At 36.9% G+C, this 19370-nt stretch overlaps 1 protein-coding gene across 1 annotated transcript in view; it reads left to right on the forward strand.

The window, feature by feature from the left end:
* The window catches only part of HOMER1 (homer scaffold protein 1), a 132891-nt gene that overhangs the window by 36178 nt on the left and 77343 nt on the right, over nucleotides 1-19370 (forward strand). The window contains exons 2-3 of the mRNA XM_082724809.1: nucleotides 12356-12512; nucleotides 18582-18713. Coding sequence (XP_082580935.1) covers nucleotides 12356-12512; nucleotides 18582-18713 — 289 coding nt within the window. The remainder of the gene's footprint in view (nucleotides 1-12355; nucleotides 12513-18581; nucleotides 18714-19370) is intronic.

Consider the following 19370-nt stretch of genomic DNA (forward strand, 5'->3'; position numbering starts at 1 on the left):
TGTTTGGGCTTCTATAATGCCATTATGACTGAATTATTAACACCACTGTTTTAAAATAGATCTAAGACATTTGAGCAAAAATACTATATCACTATAGGGATTGTATTTGTAAAACTCCAAATTGGGACACAACATTTGACAAAAATTTTTGTCTGTAATTTTTGTTACCTGAAAATCTTGACGAAAGTGGGCAACATGAATCACATTTAGCTATATTTACTAAAGCCCTTTTTCAGTGGAACAAATAAGTATACAAAAGCTGGAAGTCCTGAGAAACTGGGAATGTGTGGCATCCATACATAATACCAGATGCTATTCATTGGGAGATTTCTAGCTAACCTATGTGAGGACCACTTAGAAAGGAATTAGCCAGATGTAATTATTAGCTGTGACTCGAGAAAACTCCATTAGATGGGGGTGATTCTTTCAAGTTTGAGGAATGTTGGGTTGGAAATTGCATAGAGAAACAGACTGGGGGTAGGTTGATGGTGTTTACTATTTGAAAAACACCAAGAAGTTTAACCTAGTCAGCAACAAAACCATGTTTTTACTTTTGACTTCTAGTTTAACATGAAATGTTTTGTGTAAAAAAAAATTTTATCTTTGAAAAATATTTTATTCATTTATTTGACAGAGAGGGATCACAAGCAGGGGCAGTGACAAAGGGAGAGGGAAAAGCATACTTCCACTGAGCAGGGAGCCCGATGCTGGGCTTGATCCCTGGACCCTGAGATCATCACCCGAGCCAAAGGCCGATGCTTAACCGACTGGGCCACCCAGGTGCCCCTAAAAATTTTTTTTGGATGGTAGGCCAGGAGAACTTTAAAAGACTTGAAGTTAAAAGTTTGACTTACAAGCATTTACTACTCCTCTACTCAGCCTTCCACAATGGAAAAATGTTGAGGAACTTCAGAAACAAGTTGGCAGATAAAAATTAAAACTGAATTCAATACCAAAGAACTGTAATTTACCTTTGAAAAGAGCAGAATTTATATGCTGTTTCTATACTCTATTGATTTTCAAACATTAAATGTCATCAGCTTTAGAAAAATAAGCAACTCTGCTTTTCTGCACTTCAGTGGGTGTTGACCTTAATTAAGTTTATATATGTGGTTAGAATCATGAGCTTTCCCCCTGCATATGGTTTAAGTGCTGAATTTTAGATTCTGGTCTCTCCACTCTCTGAGGCTAAAATTAGGTTTTAAACAAGCTCAGGAATAAGTGTAGAATTCTGCTGGGCTCAAATGGGCCAGAAATGTATGAAGACCTCCTCAGCTTCACTAGTGATCAGGGTTGTGCAGATTAAAACAACAACGAAATACCATTTCATGCCCATCAAATTGGCCCAAATTAAAGCTATTATTTGGACATTATCAAATGTTGGGAGGAAATAATCCAAGGCTAGTAGAATATAAATTGGTACATGTGCTGTGAAGAGCAATTTGGAAACGTGCTATAGTGCATATCCTATGACCAGGAATTCTAGTAGATCTTCTTGCATGTGTGCACAAGTAAACACACAGGGACATTCTTTGTAATACTATAAAATAGTATAAATTAGTATAAATAGTATAAAAATTAGAACCGTATGTAAGGAAATGGTTATATAAAATAGTCCATTATTTTCCACTTGAAATACAGTGTGAATATTATGTGTCATTTTAAATTTACTCTTAAAAGTTTTTAAAAGGTAAAATAAAATCTATTTCATTTTTTTTTATTTCATTTTTTTTAAAGGTTTTATTTATTTATTTGACAGAGAGACCCAGAGAAAGACGGAACATGGGCAGGGGGAGTGGGAGAGGGCTTCCTGCTGAGCAGGGAATCTGACATGGGCCTTGATCCCAGGACTCTGGGATCCTGACCTGGGCCGAAGGCAGATGCTTAACAACTCAGCCACCCAGGAGTCCGGGTAAAATTAATTTTAATACATTTTGGCACAATATACCAAAATATTATCTTTTTAACATTTGATTAATATAAAAATCATTGGGCTGGGGCACCTGGGTGGATTAGTGGGTTAAGCATCTGCCTTTGGCTCAGGTCATGATCTCGGGGTCCTGAGACTGAGCCCAATGTCAGGCTCTCTGCCTAATGGGAAGTCTGCCTCTCCACCCTCACTGTCCCTCTGTGCTGTCTCAAATAAATATTTTTAAAAATCACTGTGCTATTTTATATTTTATATTTTTACATACTAAGCCTTTGAAATCCCTTACGTATTTTGTACTTAGAGTACATCTCCATTTGGATGCTAGAGTATTTATCAGAAATATTTGTTCTATATTTAAATTTCATTAAAAGTACAGTTGGAATAGTAGATTCACATACCCAAGTTGTCCCATACATGCTTAAATGTTTTTAAATAACCAAGTTGGGTATCAAAAAATCCAAACTAAGTCATTTTTTCAATTGCACTAGCCATATTTTAAATAATTGGTTGTTATGGGACGAGTAGCTACCATATTGGACAGTGCAGCTCTAATTATAGCATAAGCTTTTGTTTAGCAGTTAAAATGAATGATCTACTACTATATGTATAAAACATGGCTGATTATTCAAATTTCACAGTGTTAATAAAAATTCTAGAGAAATGCTGTGAGGTTTTATTGTTTGTTTTGAGCAGTTTAAAATATTCATAATAATACTGAGAATAATGTAATATTCATGCAACCACTATTCAAATGTAGCAGACATTAACATTTTTGCCACAGTACCTTCAAATATTTCTCTTCAATCCTGGATTTGTTTTTTACATCTACTTCAGATACTGTGTGGATTGAGCGTCCACTTGGTTAGTTTGTAGTACGCATATAGGAAGAAGAGTAACTAAGTAATATTGCTCCTTGAAATATTAATTGGTATTAGAACTTGAATAATCTTCTAATGTTTAATGCATTTGTAAAGTTTTGAGGAATTGGATGCCTACTAGAAAATTATTTTAGATTTTTAGGAATGCACCCCCTGTTTTAACAAGAATTAAATTCTCAATAAGAGGCTATTTTCTTTAGATTTCCCTAATGTATATTTTCAGTTTCCACAATTTAGCTTTATTTCGTGGAAATAATTGGAAAGAGGAGAATGTTTAAAGTCTAATAGAATTGAAAATACAATACAGTACTAACTTTAAATGTAATGAGCTACCAGGAATACCTCTTGATTTTTTTTTAAAGATTTTATTTATTTATCAGAGAGAGAGGGGGAGAGAGTGAGCACAGGCAGACAGAATGGCAGGTAGAGGCAGAGGGAGAAGCAGGCTCCCTGCTGAGCAAGGAGCCCGATGTGGGACTCGATCCTAGGATGCTGGGATCATGACCTGAGCCGAAGGCAGCCGCTTAACCAACTGAACCACCCAGGCGTCCCACCTCTTGATATATTTTTAAACATCCAGTATTTTATCTGAAATGGATAGGGTTTAAAATGGGGAGGAGGATGGGGTGCCTGGGTGGCTCAGTGGGTTAAAGCCTCTGCCTTCAGCTCAGGTCATGATCCCAGGACCCTGGGATCGAGCCCCACATTGGGCTCTCTGCTCAGCAGGGAGCCTGCTTCCTCCTCTCTCTGCCTGCCTCTCTGCCTACTTGTGATCTCTGTCAAATAAATAAAATCTTAAAAAAAAATTATTTATTTATTTGACACAGAGAGACACAGAGAAAGAGGGAACACAAGCAGGGAGAGTGGGACAGGGAGAAGCAGGTCTCTCACTAAGCGGGGAGCCAGACATGGGGCTCCATCCCAGGACCCTGGGATTATGATCTGAGCTGAAGGCAGATGCTTAATGACTGAGCCACCCAGGCGCCCCCTATAGTCTCTTTTAATAACTAGGAGTAAGATTGTTAAAAACCACTCTTAAAATGAGGGATAGTAAATAAAGAATATAAACTGTTGTTACTGTTTAAGTCTAATTTTATAATTTAATAGTCTTAAATTCCAAACGGAAAATTTTAATTTGTTTTCTTCAGATATGTCAATTAAATAAAATATTTGATATCGTGAAAGTTTCTGGTACTAAATTTTTGTGATGCAAACAATAATTTTCTAAAAAAAATCTTTCATTTGAATGGCTGTTGAACAGTTAAAAGACCAAGGAACTCAAATTTTAAAAATCCTACAATTTAAAAGATATAATTCTAAAAATTTCTTGCAGAAAAGATGTTCTGTAGTGGTTAGTGTCACATTTTGATATCTAGGTTATAACAATGTCACTTCACATTTTGGTTTTGCTAAATAATAACAATTGAAGTTTTTTTTTTTTTTTAAATTTTTTTTTTTTTAAATTTGACAAGAGAGAGGCAGCGAGAGATGGAATACAAGCTGGGTAATGGAAGAGAGAGAAGCAGCCTTCCTGCTGAGGAGGCAGCTTGATGCAGGGTTCGATCCCAGGATCCTGGGATCATGACCTGAGCCAAAGACAGAGGCTCAAGGACTGAGCCACCCAGGCGCCCCAGCAATTGAAGTTTTAAAAAACATGTGCCTGCTATGTTTTTGGTTTATCACTAGATGGAGTTCTTGTAGTATAACTGTGTGTTGGGCAGCCATTAGTAGAATAATCTCTGCTTCCCTCAAATCAAGTATTTTTTTTTTTAAAAGATAACGTTCTACACATCTACACAATCAGCTGTTAAATACATAACATGGCAATAAAAATACATAGTTGGTAGTATGCAGTTATAATCTTTGAGCAGCATCAAAACAGTTATTTTAGTCAATAAGACTTTTCTTAGGTGAGTATGTGGGGAGGTGGAATTTGACTAATTTCCGATAATCCGGAGAGATTACAATTTATATTATAATTTGTACTGGAGGAAATTCAGGTGCTTGAGTTCTGATTTGTCTGAAGACATTCTGTGCTTCCCCGACTGGCACTGAAACTAAGTTCTTCACCTATTACATCTCAAGTTCAATGATCATTGGTGTCTATTCACTCCTTCTCTTATCTTTTCCCATGTCCTTTAGGCCTTAAAAGTACTATCCAGTGGCGCCTGGTTGGCTCAGTTGTTAAGCATCTGCCTTTGCTCAGGTCATGATCCCAGTGTCCTGGGATCAAGCCCCACATCAGGCTTCCTGCCTGGGCAGGGCTCCCTGCTCCACAGGAAGCCTGCTTCTCCCTCCCCCACTCCCCCTGCTGTGTTCTTTCTCCCCCTCCCCCTCACCCCTCCCACTCCAAATAAAATCTTTTAAAAAAAAAGTACTTTCCAGCTTCTCAAATTTCAGAAACTAAGCTGACAGTACTATGTTTTTTTATCTTACTTTCTGTGTATTTACTTCTAATGAAGGAGAGTAATTTCACTAGGAAGTGGACATACTTTCAGCACTTAAGTCCTGCAGTTAGGCATGTTTGGATTTTTGCTTCTCTCCTCCTTTCTCTTTATTCCTCTTTATGAATAATAGGAATACCTTCATATCATTTACTGTTTAGTCAGTTGAGTTCCAAGCTATTAAAATTTGTCACTTACTCTGTGGTTCTTTAGCAGTCTTCCCAAGTGGCCTCTGAAATACCCTTTTCTCAATGTTAATTTTGATGCGCATGTGCATGTAGTTTCCTCCACAGTGCCACCTAAAAAAGTCTTTTTAGTACCTATGCAAGGTTAAAAAATTAAGTATACTTAAAGGTTTATCTAAACAACTACTAGTTCCCTATTTCATTTTTTTCCTTCATCTAGCCCCATCACTAGAGGCAACTGCTTTAAAATTTTCAACTTTTATTTCTCTTGGTGGTAACCTCTCTGTCTCTAATAAGTATTACACTGCTATTTCTTGATTAAAAGCTTTCGATATTAAATTCTTAAAGTAGGAAATCAATTGATAGTGAACTTTTGCTGTTTTCACATTTGTTCTTCCCACATTTGTTTCACATGTTCTTCTCAGTGCAGTTAGTCTTATGAATTTTATTGATTAGAATTTCAAATGAGACCCCCTCCCAATCTAATTGTGTATGCTATGGGGTTGTGTTATGAAGTTAATGAATGACCAGCATACAGCTAGGTAGCCAGGAGTTCTGGAGGACCTTTGGTGGCCTTTTATTGGGAGCAATTTCCTTGTAGGGTTTATTTTTATGTAAACCTTTAGTTCAGTTATCATTTGTGTAATTTTTAAAATGAAAACTGCCTGGAACAATTAGAAAACTTGTTTTATCCCATAAGAAGCCTGGAGGCTGATTCATTAATTCAGTGACACAATCAAGGAAGCAGATTCTTTGTTTTTCCATCTGCTATTCTTAGCGAACAAGGTCGGCTTTGTTCTTAGGTTAGCTGCCTCACAGTAAGAAGACTCCTTCAGGTCCAGTGTCACTGCATACATTCCTTCTTATGTGTGAATCTCTTTGTGTGTGTACCCGGAAACTTCCAGCAAACATTCCCTGGTTATCTCATTGACCTGAATTGCTTCAGAAGTTCATTCCTAAACTGACTTCTGGAAAGAAGAATGGGATTGCTTTGATTACCCTAGAGAAATAGTTCATAGTCATGTGGAGGAGGGTTAGAGCAGCAGAACAAATCCAGAATATGTAAGGAGTGAGTGCTGAAGGATAGTTGTGAATAGTCACCCAACAATGCTTATAACAGTGTCAAACTCTCAATGAGAAGTGTTATTTACCTTCTTTCTTAAATTTCTACCAGGCTCCTTTTTTTTTTTTTTTTTAATTTTAAATTAGAAAGTCAGGGAATTATTTGAAACTATAATCCTCTTTATATCCCTTTGCTATAATATTTAATTGTATCTATATATATAAAAAGAATATTTGTTAGCTAAACATTAAAAGGAGTCTAGGGAGGGGGCGTCTAGGTGATTCAATAGGTTGAGGGTGTGACTCTTGATCTCAGCTTGGGTCTGGATCTCAGGGTCGTGAATTCAAGCCCTGCACTGGGCTCCAGACTGTGTGGAGCCTTAAAAAAACCAAAAAAATTAAGGAATGTATAATTTATTTTTCTTCCTTTGAGCTTGGTTGTTAATACTGGACGGCATACCTTTATACTTTCTTGGAACATAAATTTATTGAATAATGTTTGCAAAAATACAGATTTCAGTAATAATTTTTAAAGTGTTATCATTGGGTTTTTCTAAATTGAATCTATCCAGATGATAAATGTTAACGTTTTCCCTTTTTTTCCGGATATAGAGCTTACATATACCTTTGGCAAATAGTCTTACTGTTTTGCTTCAGTTTTCATGATCCTTGTTTCTTCCTTATTACAGAGATGCCTAAGTTAAATATAGTAAATCTCGATGTCAGTTGTAATGAGTTTGAATGAACCTTGTTTCTAAAACAAAATTATGATTTTACTACATTTTTCTCAGGTCATCTTATACTTTCATTCTTCAGTTTTTCACATCCATGTTAAGTTTTGGAGTTGATTACTGCATATAGTACTTTTACTGGGTTTTAGCCCAAGATGAAAAACTTCAGAATTATTCTTATACCAGCTTCTTAGAATTATTTTATGAGCCAACTGGAAAATATTCCAGTAAGCTTTTCTTATAATAGATCATTTGAATCACTCATTGTCCTGATTACTGATGTAAGAAATGACAAAGTAGAAGAATCTCTAGGATTGAAGTGTGTATGTGTGCAGTGTGTGTAATCTGTTTAGTTTTGTTTCTTTAAGCCAGTTTAAGCATTTCATGCCAAAATCTATTTGCTTTTAAAATTGATTTTTAGATTAATTTCATAGAAGAGTTACTTTGCCAATAACAAACACCTATTTAAGAAATGATACTGTAGTATCATTACTAAAAAGGCTTCAATTTTTGTATTGGATTTTTTATATATTTTCTAGTGACCATTAATAATGTCAGTAAAAGTGGCGGAGTACCCAGACCATTGTGGTTATAAATATAAGTCCTATGAGATGTTAATGTGTTACATAGAAAAGAATTCTGGGATCAGGTAATTTTGCCTTTGTGTGCTGAGTTATGCCAGCTTAAATGGGTTTCTTTACTGCAGGACTTTAGATCTTTAATATACTAAGGTGCATTATAAGTATTTCAGAATGGGACATGATAGTGTTTGTAGAACTTATTTAAACATGGAACATATATTTCTAAGACTGTTTCATAGAATATACTTTGGGAAATAATGGTATTTGATGCAGTTAGTGTTTGTGTGAACTGCTATGAAGGAAGTAGTGTGTCTAACCTTTACTGATGAATGCTTTCGAGTTTATTAGAAAAAGTATTAACTTTAACACTTGGACCCTGGGGACAATAAGTTTCAAATGCTTTACAGATCCTTTTAAGAAATAAGAGCTTGAAGATTTCAGGTATACGTTTTCTCTTGCTGCTTCTACAGCTCTTCTCTAAAATAAAATTTATCCACATGCTTAGTGTTGTTGGAATGTATCTTAGACTAGTGATATGATCTTTTGATGACTGCCCCCAAATTTTTACTCCAGCCTGGTTTTCTCTACTGCATCCAAACTAATGTTTTTAAGTTCTTGTCCTGACCGTTTTATACACAAACCATTATACGCATCTGCTATTCAAAACTATTCAAAACTGAGCTCATCCTCTCCCATTTCTTCCTCCCCCAATCCCAGACTTGACGTTCTGTTTCCCATTCTGGCTAGTGGCACTATAGACATTTTGGTCTGGATAATTCTTTCTTGTAGGAAACTGTTCTGTGCATTGTAGATGTTTAGCAATCCCTGTCTTCTACCCACTAGAGGCCAATAGCAGTCTCCTTCAGTTGTGATGACCAAACATGTTTCTAGATGTTGTTAAATGCTCCACGGGGGACAAATCACCCCCATTTGAGAAACACTGCCCTACAGCCAATGTGTTACTTAAGCTTACTGATTCTGTTTTCTAAATTTGCCTTTAATCCCTCCTCATGTCTTTATCCCATTCCTTAACCTCCATTTCTCTTTATTTCTAATACTTTGGTTTCTTTCATAAGGGTCTGACTAGCCTTCCTGTGTCCCATCTTTTTTCCCTCCCATCCACCCACTTCGGTTCTGCCAAATTTATCTTTCTAAAAGGCAGAGCTGTTGTCTATTTACAATCTCTCAGTTTCTGGAGGGGACCCTCAAGAACTTCATTCTCTCTTTAGCCTCATTCTTCAAAGGCACTCATACTCACAACACACACCAGTGTACTGTGCCTTCTTCCCACCATACTGTACTTTGTTTCAAATTTTACCTAGATGTCAGTTTCTCCATGGTAGCTCTCAGATACTTATTTTCAGAGAATGTATCACGGTGGAAAATGTTTTATTTTTTTGATATCTGTCCTCCCTCATTAAATTGAACTTTTCTGGGGCAGGGACCATCTCTCTGTTTTTGGCATATAGTACACACTCAGTAGAAGTCTGAACCATTTATTAGTATGCCTTGATAGATGTGGTGACTTCCTCATTACTTCTAGGAATCCTGTTCCTTGTGTCAGCAGGGAAATTATTTTCCTAATCTTTTTCATCTAGACTTTGAGAGGCTTTTGGAAGGCAGCTATGCTAACCACTATACCGCCAGTGCTTTGATAGGCTTTGACCACAGACATCTTGAACTATAATTTTAAGAAATCACCATTTCAGGACAGAATTGAAGAAAAACAGTGTACGTAGTCGATATTCAAATTCATAAGGCACACTAGTAAAATATCTACTTTACTCTAAAGGTTTTTATTCAGAGAAAATTAAATGGTGTGGATTAAGTGTGCAGATTAATGTAATTGAATTAAAATGGAAAGTATTAGACTCACAACATTGGATTGCCATTGGTAAGGATTTGTTAAAAGGCTTGTAGAAAGCAGTATCATTGTCTTAACTCTTTTAGTTATTTTTTCCTTTTTCTTTTAGTTTTTTAAAAAGATTCTAATTATTTATTTGAGATAGAGAGTGCCTGCATGAACATGTGCATGCTTGGAGGGGAAGTGCAGAGGGAGAGGGAGAAGCAGGCTCTCCACTGAGCAGGGAGCCCAACATAGGGCTCAGTCCCCGGGGATCATGACCTGAGCTGAAGGCAGACGCTTAACTGACTACCCAGGTGCTCCTTAACTATTTTAGTTTTTTAGAAGATATATATATTGCAATATCTTGCACTATTTAGAAATTTATCCCCTGTCAAACAGGGAGAAGTTATTAGTAAAGACTAGAGTTCCAATATCCCTTCCTTCCATGCCTTAATAAATACAGTTTTGTGTGATTGGGTTTTCCTGTAAATTGGAACTAGGTACACTCAAGCTGACCAACTACACTTACACCTAGAACTTTAATTAAAAGGTTAAGAAGAGAAAACTCTAGTTTTGCAGGGCTTCTTTTGAAAATAACCCAAGTGTAGCATCAGCTTTGGAAAAATTGAAGGATTGAAGATGGGGAAACTGTAAATGACTAAGACCTATTCTAAGTACTATTCTGGGTACTCATAAGCTTCTTTAAAAAAATTATAGTCCATCCTCATTTGTAGATTCTGTATTTGCAGATCTTTCTACTCAGTAAAAATGTATTTGTAACCTAGTCTAAGTACTATTCTGAGACCTATTCCCAATTAGCACCTTGCCAGATTGTTAATAATTATTCATTGGATGAATCTATATATAATATGAGTTAAGCTAGAAATGATGGCTTTCTGCTTCAGTTTTTAGGGAATGGCATTAAATATATGAGTTCCTTCAAAAGAGATTCATTTAATAAGAAAAGCTGTTATGGAGATTTCCCGAAATAAAGCTGAGAAGAGGCAGGTTACTTACAGGAAAGGTACCTCTCTTCAGACCTGGTCTCCAAGGGCTGAAGCAAATCATAGGCATATGTCACACCCAGCTGATTATTAACCTGAAGAGTCATGTTGCCAAGGACCCAGATTTGCCTTGCCTGTTTTCCAGTTTCTCTCTTTTCCATATTCCCCTTGCTTTATGTTTAACATTTTAAACATTAAATACTGGTTAAAATTCTCTTTAATACCCTAAACAGCTTTAGGAAAGGAAGAAGTTGTGTAATTGAAAGAAATGAGCTTTTTTGGGGCTTAAAACAAAAAGTCTGGTAAAGGCTTTTCCAGAAGAACTTGTACTCAGAACTTGGACAACTTGCATTATAATGCTTCTGTTGCATACAGATCATTGCATGCTTGTTTTCCAGAGTGTAAAATAAACGAATGATATTTTGAACATATTTTTTTAATAGCTTTCTAGATTTTTAAAATCTACAGTGTATCTTTAAGGTCCTACTTAATCTCAATAAAAGATACTGTGGGGGCACTTGGGTGGCTCAGTGGGTTAAGCCTCTGCCTTTGGCTCAGGTCGTGATCTCAGGGTTCTGGGATCGAGCCCCGCATTGGGCTCTGTGCTTGGTGGTGAGCCTGCTTCACACTCTCTCTCTCTCTCTGCCTGCCTGTTTGTGATCTCTCTCTCTCTCTCTCTCTGTCAAGTAAGTAAATAAATAAATAAAATCTTTAAAAAAAAAAAAAAGATACTGTGGTTGTGAGCTACTTCATCTTCCATATAGTTTTAAATAAAGTAGAGATTATATTGATTGTAAATTTCTCAGTAAGTTATTTACTTATTACCAGAATAATGTTTCCGATGGGTAAAAATTTTTAACCTAGTGAGGGTCTAATATAAAATTCTTGTATTTTAACAGGATATAGTCCATTCTCATATTTGCAGTAGTTTTATCCTCTGAAGGCACCACACTCAGTTGTCAAATATTGAATGATTGCTCCCAGATGACATACAGGGTTAGGTTCCTACAGGCCTCTGGTCATATTTTCATCAGTCAATACATAGCCTTGTTTTATGTGTGTTTGTGTTTTAAGACACCTTATTTAATATGTATTATTGATTCATTACCATTGAACTCATGGCCAACAGCTCTATAATTCATGCCTGAGCAAAGCTCATATAACATATTCTCTCAATACGACAAATCACAGCCTTCTCACACATAAGAACAGACACAGCACTATGCTTGGGGGTTGTTTTAAACAGAGAAAGCACCAACGAAATGCACAGTAATGTGAAATACATGGTGCTAAATAAATCACAAAACGATCCTTGTTTACAGTATGAGCGCTGAAACAAGAAAGCCAAGTGTTTCCTTAATCAACCTCAGATGGAAACAGACATGTCAGGTGGTTCATATCTTTCAATTGCAAAAGACTAAGAAGGTACCTCGAATACTGATTTTGGAGTTATAAATACATTTTAGTGAGTAGGAAGATTTGCAAATACAGAGTCTACAAATAATGAGGATGGATTGTAATTGTTTTAAGGAAGCTTATGATTGAGAATTTAGAATATTCCAGTGTTTCGCTTATTTTGTGGCATTGTGGGAGTTTTGACTTAAGTGGAGTCATCCTCACAGTTTTTGTGTTCTGTTGTCCAGTGGAATAAAATTGTCTGCTCTCAATCTGTCATTTTATTTTTTGCCCTATAGGGAACAACCCATCTTCAGCACTCGAGCTCATGTCTTCCAGATTGACCCAAACACAAAGAAGAACTGGGTACCCACCAGCAAGCACGCAGTTACTGTGTCTTATTTCTATGACAGCACAAGAAATGTGTACAGGATAATCAGTTTAGATGGCTCAAAGGTAAGTGACACTTGCTTTAAATAATCTTGCTGTTCTATGCAGTAGAGCATTTTCTGTTTCATTTAGAGGATTTTTGTCTTTATTAAAACACAGTATTTCCTTTTGAGTTTTAAAGACTTTTAAAAACCAAAGTTGATCATTCTTAAGGTAGAAACTTTTTTTGTCGGGACGCCTGGGTGGCTCAGTTGGTTAAGCAGCTGCCTTCGGCTCGGGTCATGATCCCGGTGTCCTGGGATCGAGTCCCATATCGGGCTCCTTGCTCAGCGGGGAGCCTGCTTCTCTGCTCTGCCTACCATTCTGTCTGCCTGTGCTCGCTCTCTCTCCCTCTCTCTCTCTGATAAATAAATAAAATCTTTAAAAAAAAAAAAAAAAGAAACTTTTTTTGTCTACTAAGTTACTTGGATTGACCACCTTATTCTGATTTACATACCAAAATATTCTACACATTTTAAGTTAGTTTTTTTGATAAATATTAATTGCATATCTATTACATGTCAGGCATTATGTGAGGTGCTATAAATTTAATAGCAAACAGAATGGACACACTTTCTGCTCTTTTGGTGCATACAGTCTGGTGAGGAACTAGAATTCTTTTCAGATACACTTCTGTAGATCAGTAGGCAATTCACAATCTCTAAATGGTTTGAAGCCTGGTCACTGCCACCATTGAAGCTGACATCCCTTATTCTGAAGAGAAGTATATGGACCAGACCTAAGTTTTTATTTTTAGGAGAGGCAGATGGTATCATGTTTAAGAACATAGGCTGCTAGGTTTTGTATCTTACCTCTACCATCTACTAAGTGTTTGATTTGGGGCAAATTATTTCTCTGGGCCTCATTGTTCTCACCTCAGTTGTGTTAGTAAGGTTTAAATGAGTTAATATATTCAGAGTGCTTTGATCTGTGTCTTGTAGTTAGTATGCCTTTTAAAGCGGGGAAATACCATTTTTTCCTCAGTGAATTTTGAATAGCACAGAAAGACACAGAAATATCAGACATCAGATTCTGGATATAATGTATGTAGAAAGAGGAGGGCTCCATTCTTCTCCAGTAAGCTTTTTTGAAGCCATGAGACGTTTCACCTCCCAGTTATTATAACAATTCAGTGTAAGGTTTAAGAGCACGGACTGTGGTGGGGGGTGGAAAGCTCAGACTGTGAGACACAGACTGTCTGGTTTGAATTTTTACTCTACTGCTGACTAGCCATGTGACCTAGAACAAGGTATTTAATGTCTTCACACCTCCATTTCCTCGTCTGTAAAAAGGAACTATTAAAAATACCTACATCATTATACCACAGGGTTGTTTAAGGATTAAATAAACTTGGGCAAAAGTACTAAAAGGGTGCATAGTAATCAGTATGCAAAAACTGACTCTTTTTGTTATTATTACTATTTTTAAATTATTGGTTATGTATCGTCTAGTAGTTTTGGGGAACAAAAGATAATTTGATGTTCAACTTTGAGTTCATTTTTTCATGCGCTTACTCATTATCTCCTTAACTAGATGACAGAACACCAAGGGCTTTTTGCACCTTATCTTGTACTTAAGTGACTAATGTGTATTTATTAGAATAATTGATTCTCAGGGCACCTGGGTAGCTCAGTTGGTTGAGCAGCCAACTCTTGATTTTGGCTCAGGTCAAGATCTCATGGGTCCCCGGGACTGAGCCTTGCAGCGAGTGTGTTTACGGATTCTCTTCCTCCACCTCTGCTGCTCACCCCACTTTCTCTATCTCTTTCTCTCTTTCAAATAAATAAATCTTTAAAAAAATTGATTCTCTTTCATTTTTACTTTGAGGGTTTAAAGACTTGAGAAATAGTAATAGTTCATTTCTGTAAATTTTTTTTAAGATTTATTTATTTATTTGAAGAGAGAAAGAGCATGAGGGGGATGGGCAGAGGCAGATGGAGAAGCAGGCTCCCCACTGAGTAGGGAGCCTGATGCAAGACTTGATCCCAGGACCGTGGGATCATGACCTGAGTCAAAGGCAGACCCTTAACTGACTGCACCCAGTGCCCCTATAAAACTTCTTTAATGGGGGCGCCTGGGTGGCTCAGTGGTTAAGCCGCTGCCTTCGGCTCAGGTTATGATCTTGGGGTCCTGGGATCGAGCCCCACATCAGGCTCTCTGCTCAGCAGGGAGCCTGCTTCCTCCTCTCTCTCTGCCTGCTTGTGATCTCTCTGTCAAATAAATAAATAAATAAATAAAATCTTAAAAAAAAAAAAAAAACTTCTTTAATGAAGAATTCCGTCATGTTTTGTAACTGTTGAATGAAATCATCTGATTTTAATTGTTATGATCTCAGGCACTAGAATAATAATTTATTTCTTTTCCCTGAGTAGAACTTTCAGTTCTCTACAATCTGTGTTTACCTCTTGGCCCAAACCACAGAAAAGACATCGTTGTATTAGATGGGAGACTTAAATGGAATAAGTTCAACTGAAGAATTCCCTTGTCCCATGTGATTAAATAACTCTCATGTGTTCTTCATTCTCAAGCAAAAGAAACTATTGCTGCTGGCATTTCCGTTTTTGAATATACTTTGCAGCTTGTAATCATTAGACTCTTAAATAACTCTTGTGGACGAGTTTTTGTTTTGTTTATTTTAACAAAATCTACCCTCTGTGGCACTTAGGCTTTCTCATTACTTTTTTTTTTAATTATTTATTTATTTTTTATTTTTATTTTTTATTTTTTTATTTTATGTATTTATTTGACAGAGAGAAATCACAAGTAGATGGAGAGGCAGGCAGAGAGAGAGAGAGAGGGAAGCAGGCTCCCCGCCGAGCAGAGAGGCCGATGCGGGACCCGATCCCAGGACTCCGAGATCATGACCCGAGCCGAAGGCAGCAGCTTAACCCACTGAGCCACCCAGGCGTCCTAATTTTTTATTTTTTATAAACATATATTTTTATTCCCAGGGGTACAGGTCTGTGAATCGCCAGGTTTACACACTTCACAGCACTCACCAAAGCACATACCCTCCCTAATGTCCATAACCCCACCCCCCTCTCAATACTTTTTAAAACTGATGCTGGTAGCTACTGCAGTCCCTGCTGGAGTAGTTGTTTTTTGATAAGCAGTAGTGGTTTACTTGTGGCTCAGTGTTTTTCTGCCCCTACCCCCACTTCTATTTCTGTACTGCATGATGAGTTGGACAGCCCTTAGGTGCCCCTGATTAGAAAATGTCTATTTGTTCTCATTTAGTGCCCTTACTGTGCATGTAACATTTGCTTAAAGGTTTTCTAATCAAGCTGCGGAGACATCAGCATGGCCGAGGGCCAGAATAAGGGCCCTCCATGATCTGTAATGACACAGCATTTTTACCTCTTTTCCTTGAAAAGACAGGAACTCTGGAATTGAGAGACAAATTTATTTTAAAGAACTAAGATTTTTCTTCTGAATGAATTCATATTCAGGCAGTTCAAAGCATTCTAGTCAAAGAATTCTAATGAATAATTTTTTTTCATCTATCATTTTAAAGTTTTTCTGCAGTGATTAAAGAATCTCCATACAAGTAATCCCAGGACAAGTGGAGGTGAGAGGTTCAAAATGGGGGTGAAAATGGAACTCTTAAAAGCATAAAGAAGTTCACTTGACATAGCTAAAACTGAAATCTATGACCAGTAGCAGCTGGGTTTTATAGGCATCTATTTTCTTCGATGCCTGTAAAAACCTCTCGCTACCTCACATATTGAGAGTTATTGGGATCAAATGTAAAATGCCTTTCTGTCTCTGAAAACACTCCAATTCCAGCTCAAAAGCACCCTCATCAGGGAACACTTGAGGACCACCAAATCTAATATAGTCCCTGCCAGTCTTTGCCTTTGAGGCTCTTAGACTCTATCACATGCTGTTCTTGGGGGCTTCACAGCACTTAACCACTCGGAAATTAAATTAGTAAGCTACTTATTTATTTATTGACCAGCTCTTCTTGCCTTAGAGTGTAATCCACCTTTAAATGTTGCATCTCGTTGTTACATTTCAAGTTTCTAGAATTGTGCTAGGCATTTAATAGGTACTCAGTTTAAAAAGCTGACCAAAAGCTAACCGAATGATTCCATAACCAAATTCCTTACCTTTTGTTAATTCCATTTCTTACCATTTGTTAATATATTCTTTTCCATTTAGTCTTTCATGACATCTTGCAAGTTAGAGCACTTGTTAGCCACATTTTACATAGTCCTAAAATGACACGCTAGGGAAAGGAGCTTTTGAACTGAAGAGAAATGAGGTATGAGTATATAAATTTTGTCAGAGGTAAAAATGCTTAATCAAGGGTAAGGGCTCTCATAAAACAGCAGCTAACACATCTGCTGTTTGTGACAGAAAGTAAGGGACCACTCTTTCGTTGACTGTCTTCTTTAGTAGGACAAGGGTCATACATTCATGACTGCAACTTCATCAGTATGTGCATAGCTCATGAATATTTATATTCTTACTGTTCACGTGGTCTGTAGCTTTAGCTTTGTTCTGAAAATGCTTGATTTTCATTCTACATTTAGTAGTTCACCAAAGGACTGCTTAGGAATTTGGTAACTTTAATATTATTACTGGAATCACTTTGTAATCTTGGTTTTGGAGGGCATTCAACTAAACTAAGACTGGTTCTGTACTTTTGCAGTCCTGGCAGAGGGAATATACTTCAGTTAGTATGTTACAATAATAGTTGGAATTTATTATAGAGATCACCAAAATTAATATTTAATAACACACTAAAATACTAGTTTTCTAGGAAACTATGTGTTCAACAGAAATGATAGTGGATTCTCTATACCATGAATTTCTACCACTTTATGAAAAAAGAAGTAAAGTATATATTTAGGGGTTTGTTTTTCCCTTGAGTATAGGAAAAAATACTAAATGATTGAAAGTCTTTACTGTGTCATAATATATTTAAATAAGTCAGCTTTAAGAAAACTTTTGATTATGGATTTTAGAAAATTAGCATACAAATAGAAAATTTGTTCTGTTGATGTATTCATTTTTGAAAGATTCTTTGAAGGGTAGGGCCCTACTTTTAAAGAAACAACTATATTAAAGCTTACGTGCTTCCAGGAACTATTACTCAGAATTAATAGATACTGATCCTGTATGTTCAAAGGAAAGAAACGGACGACGCTAAAAACTCCATAAAATTTTTTGCATCATCAGAAAACTTTTTTTTTTTTAAGATTTTTATTTATTTATTTGACAGACAGATCACAAGTAGGCAGAGAGGCAGGCAGAGAGAGAGAGGAGGAAGCAGGCTCCCCACTGAGCAGAGAGCCTGATGTGGGGCTCGATCCCAGGACCCTGAGATCATGACCTGAGCCAAAGGCAGAGGCTTTAACCCACTGAGCCACCAGGTGCCCCTCGGAAAACTTATTTTGATTGTAAAGTTTTGAAATTTTTGGTAGAATACCCTCATATTTATAGTTCAATTAGTTACCATATTTCTATGCTATCACTTATAATGTTAAAAACTATTTCTAGGTTGCTAGGGTGGCTCAGTCATTTAAGCATCTGCCTTCAACTCAGGTCATAATCCCAAGGTCCTGGGATTGAGTTCTGCATCAGGTTCCCTAATTGGCTGGCAGAGAGTCTGCTTTTCCCTTGGGCCCTTCCTACCCCTCTCTCTCCCTACCTACTCTCTCTCTCTCTCTCTGGCAAAATTAATTAATTAATTTAAAAAGATTTATTTTAAAAACTTGCTATATTGGGGCACCTGGGTGACTATTAAAAAAACTTGCTATATTGGGGCACCTGGGTGACTCAGTGGGTTAAAGCCTCTGCCTTCGGCTCAGGTCATGATCCCAGGGTTCTGGGATTGAGCCCTGCATCGGGCTCTCTGCTCAGCGGGGGGCCTGCTTCCTCCTCTCTCTGCCTGCCTCTCTGCCTACTTGTGATCTCTGTCAAATAAATAAATAAAATCTTTAAAAAAAAAAAAAACTATTGCTATAGCTGTCTTTCTATATTTAATGTTGTGACCCATTGGAAATCCCAAGTTTTTATGGAACTAAATCGTCTTGTGTTTAGATTTTTGCTAGTTTTTGGCTAGTTACTCATACTTGTTTTATTTTTCAGGCAATAATTAATAGCACCATCACCCCAAACATGACATTTACTAAAACATCTCAGAAGTTTGGCCAGTGGGCCGATAGCCGGGCAAACACTGTTTATGGACTGGGATTCTCCTCTGAGCACCATCTTTCAAAAGTAAGTTAACTCATAAGATCAGGTGGAAATCTTCAAGTCGGATGTCTTACATATTTAATAGCAAATGGAAAGTAGAAAATATAGGAGAAATTTGTTTAATATTCTCAGAACAACTGTAGTGACTTTAAAGCAAGAAGTGAGAGATCATTGGATTCCACTATCAATTGGAAAATTAATTGTACACCTTAAACACGGTCACCATTGACAGAGAGGTATTTATGTAGTGAATGGTCTGTGCGACATTTAACAGGGAAGTTAGGGATTATCAGTTCAGTAAGAATACTTACTCAGGGATTAGCACCCTTAGTGGAGATGGTCTGCAAGCAGGTGAACACCAAACTCTTCTGAGCTATGGAAATTTAAGCTGATAGTGATAAAGATTTCAGCTTTTTGACATAATCGTAGGCATGTATAAATTACTTTGTTTAGGGAAAATGGTGCTTTGTCTGGGTGAGAATTACTTCCAACTCTCTGATATAGTGCAGTATGAGACCTAATAAACACATGAAGAATTCTTGGAACATAATGACCAAGTGAATTACTGTAACCAGAGGCTGGTAAAATACAGAACATCAACAGGCAGATAAATATTGCGAGTAAAGCCGTTGTCCTGCTTATGAGCAGTAGCATGCAGTGTTCATACCACCAGTGTCTTGA

This window comes from Mustela nivalis, assembly GCF_964662115.1.
Source record: "Mustela nivalis genome assembly, chromosome: 3".
NCBI classification, from domain to species: domain Eukaryota; kingdom Metazoa; phylum Chordata; class Mammalia; order Carnivora; family Mustelidae; genus Mustela; species Mustela nivalis.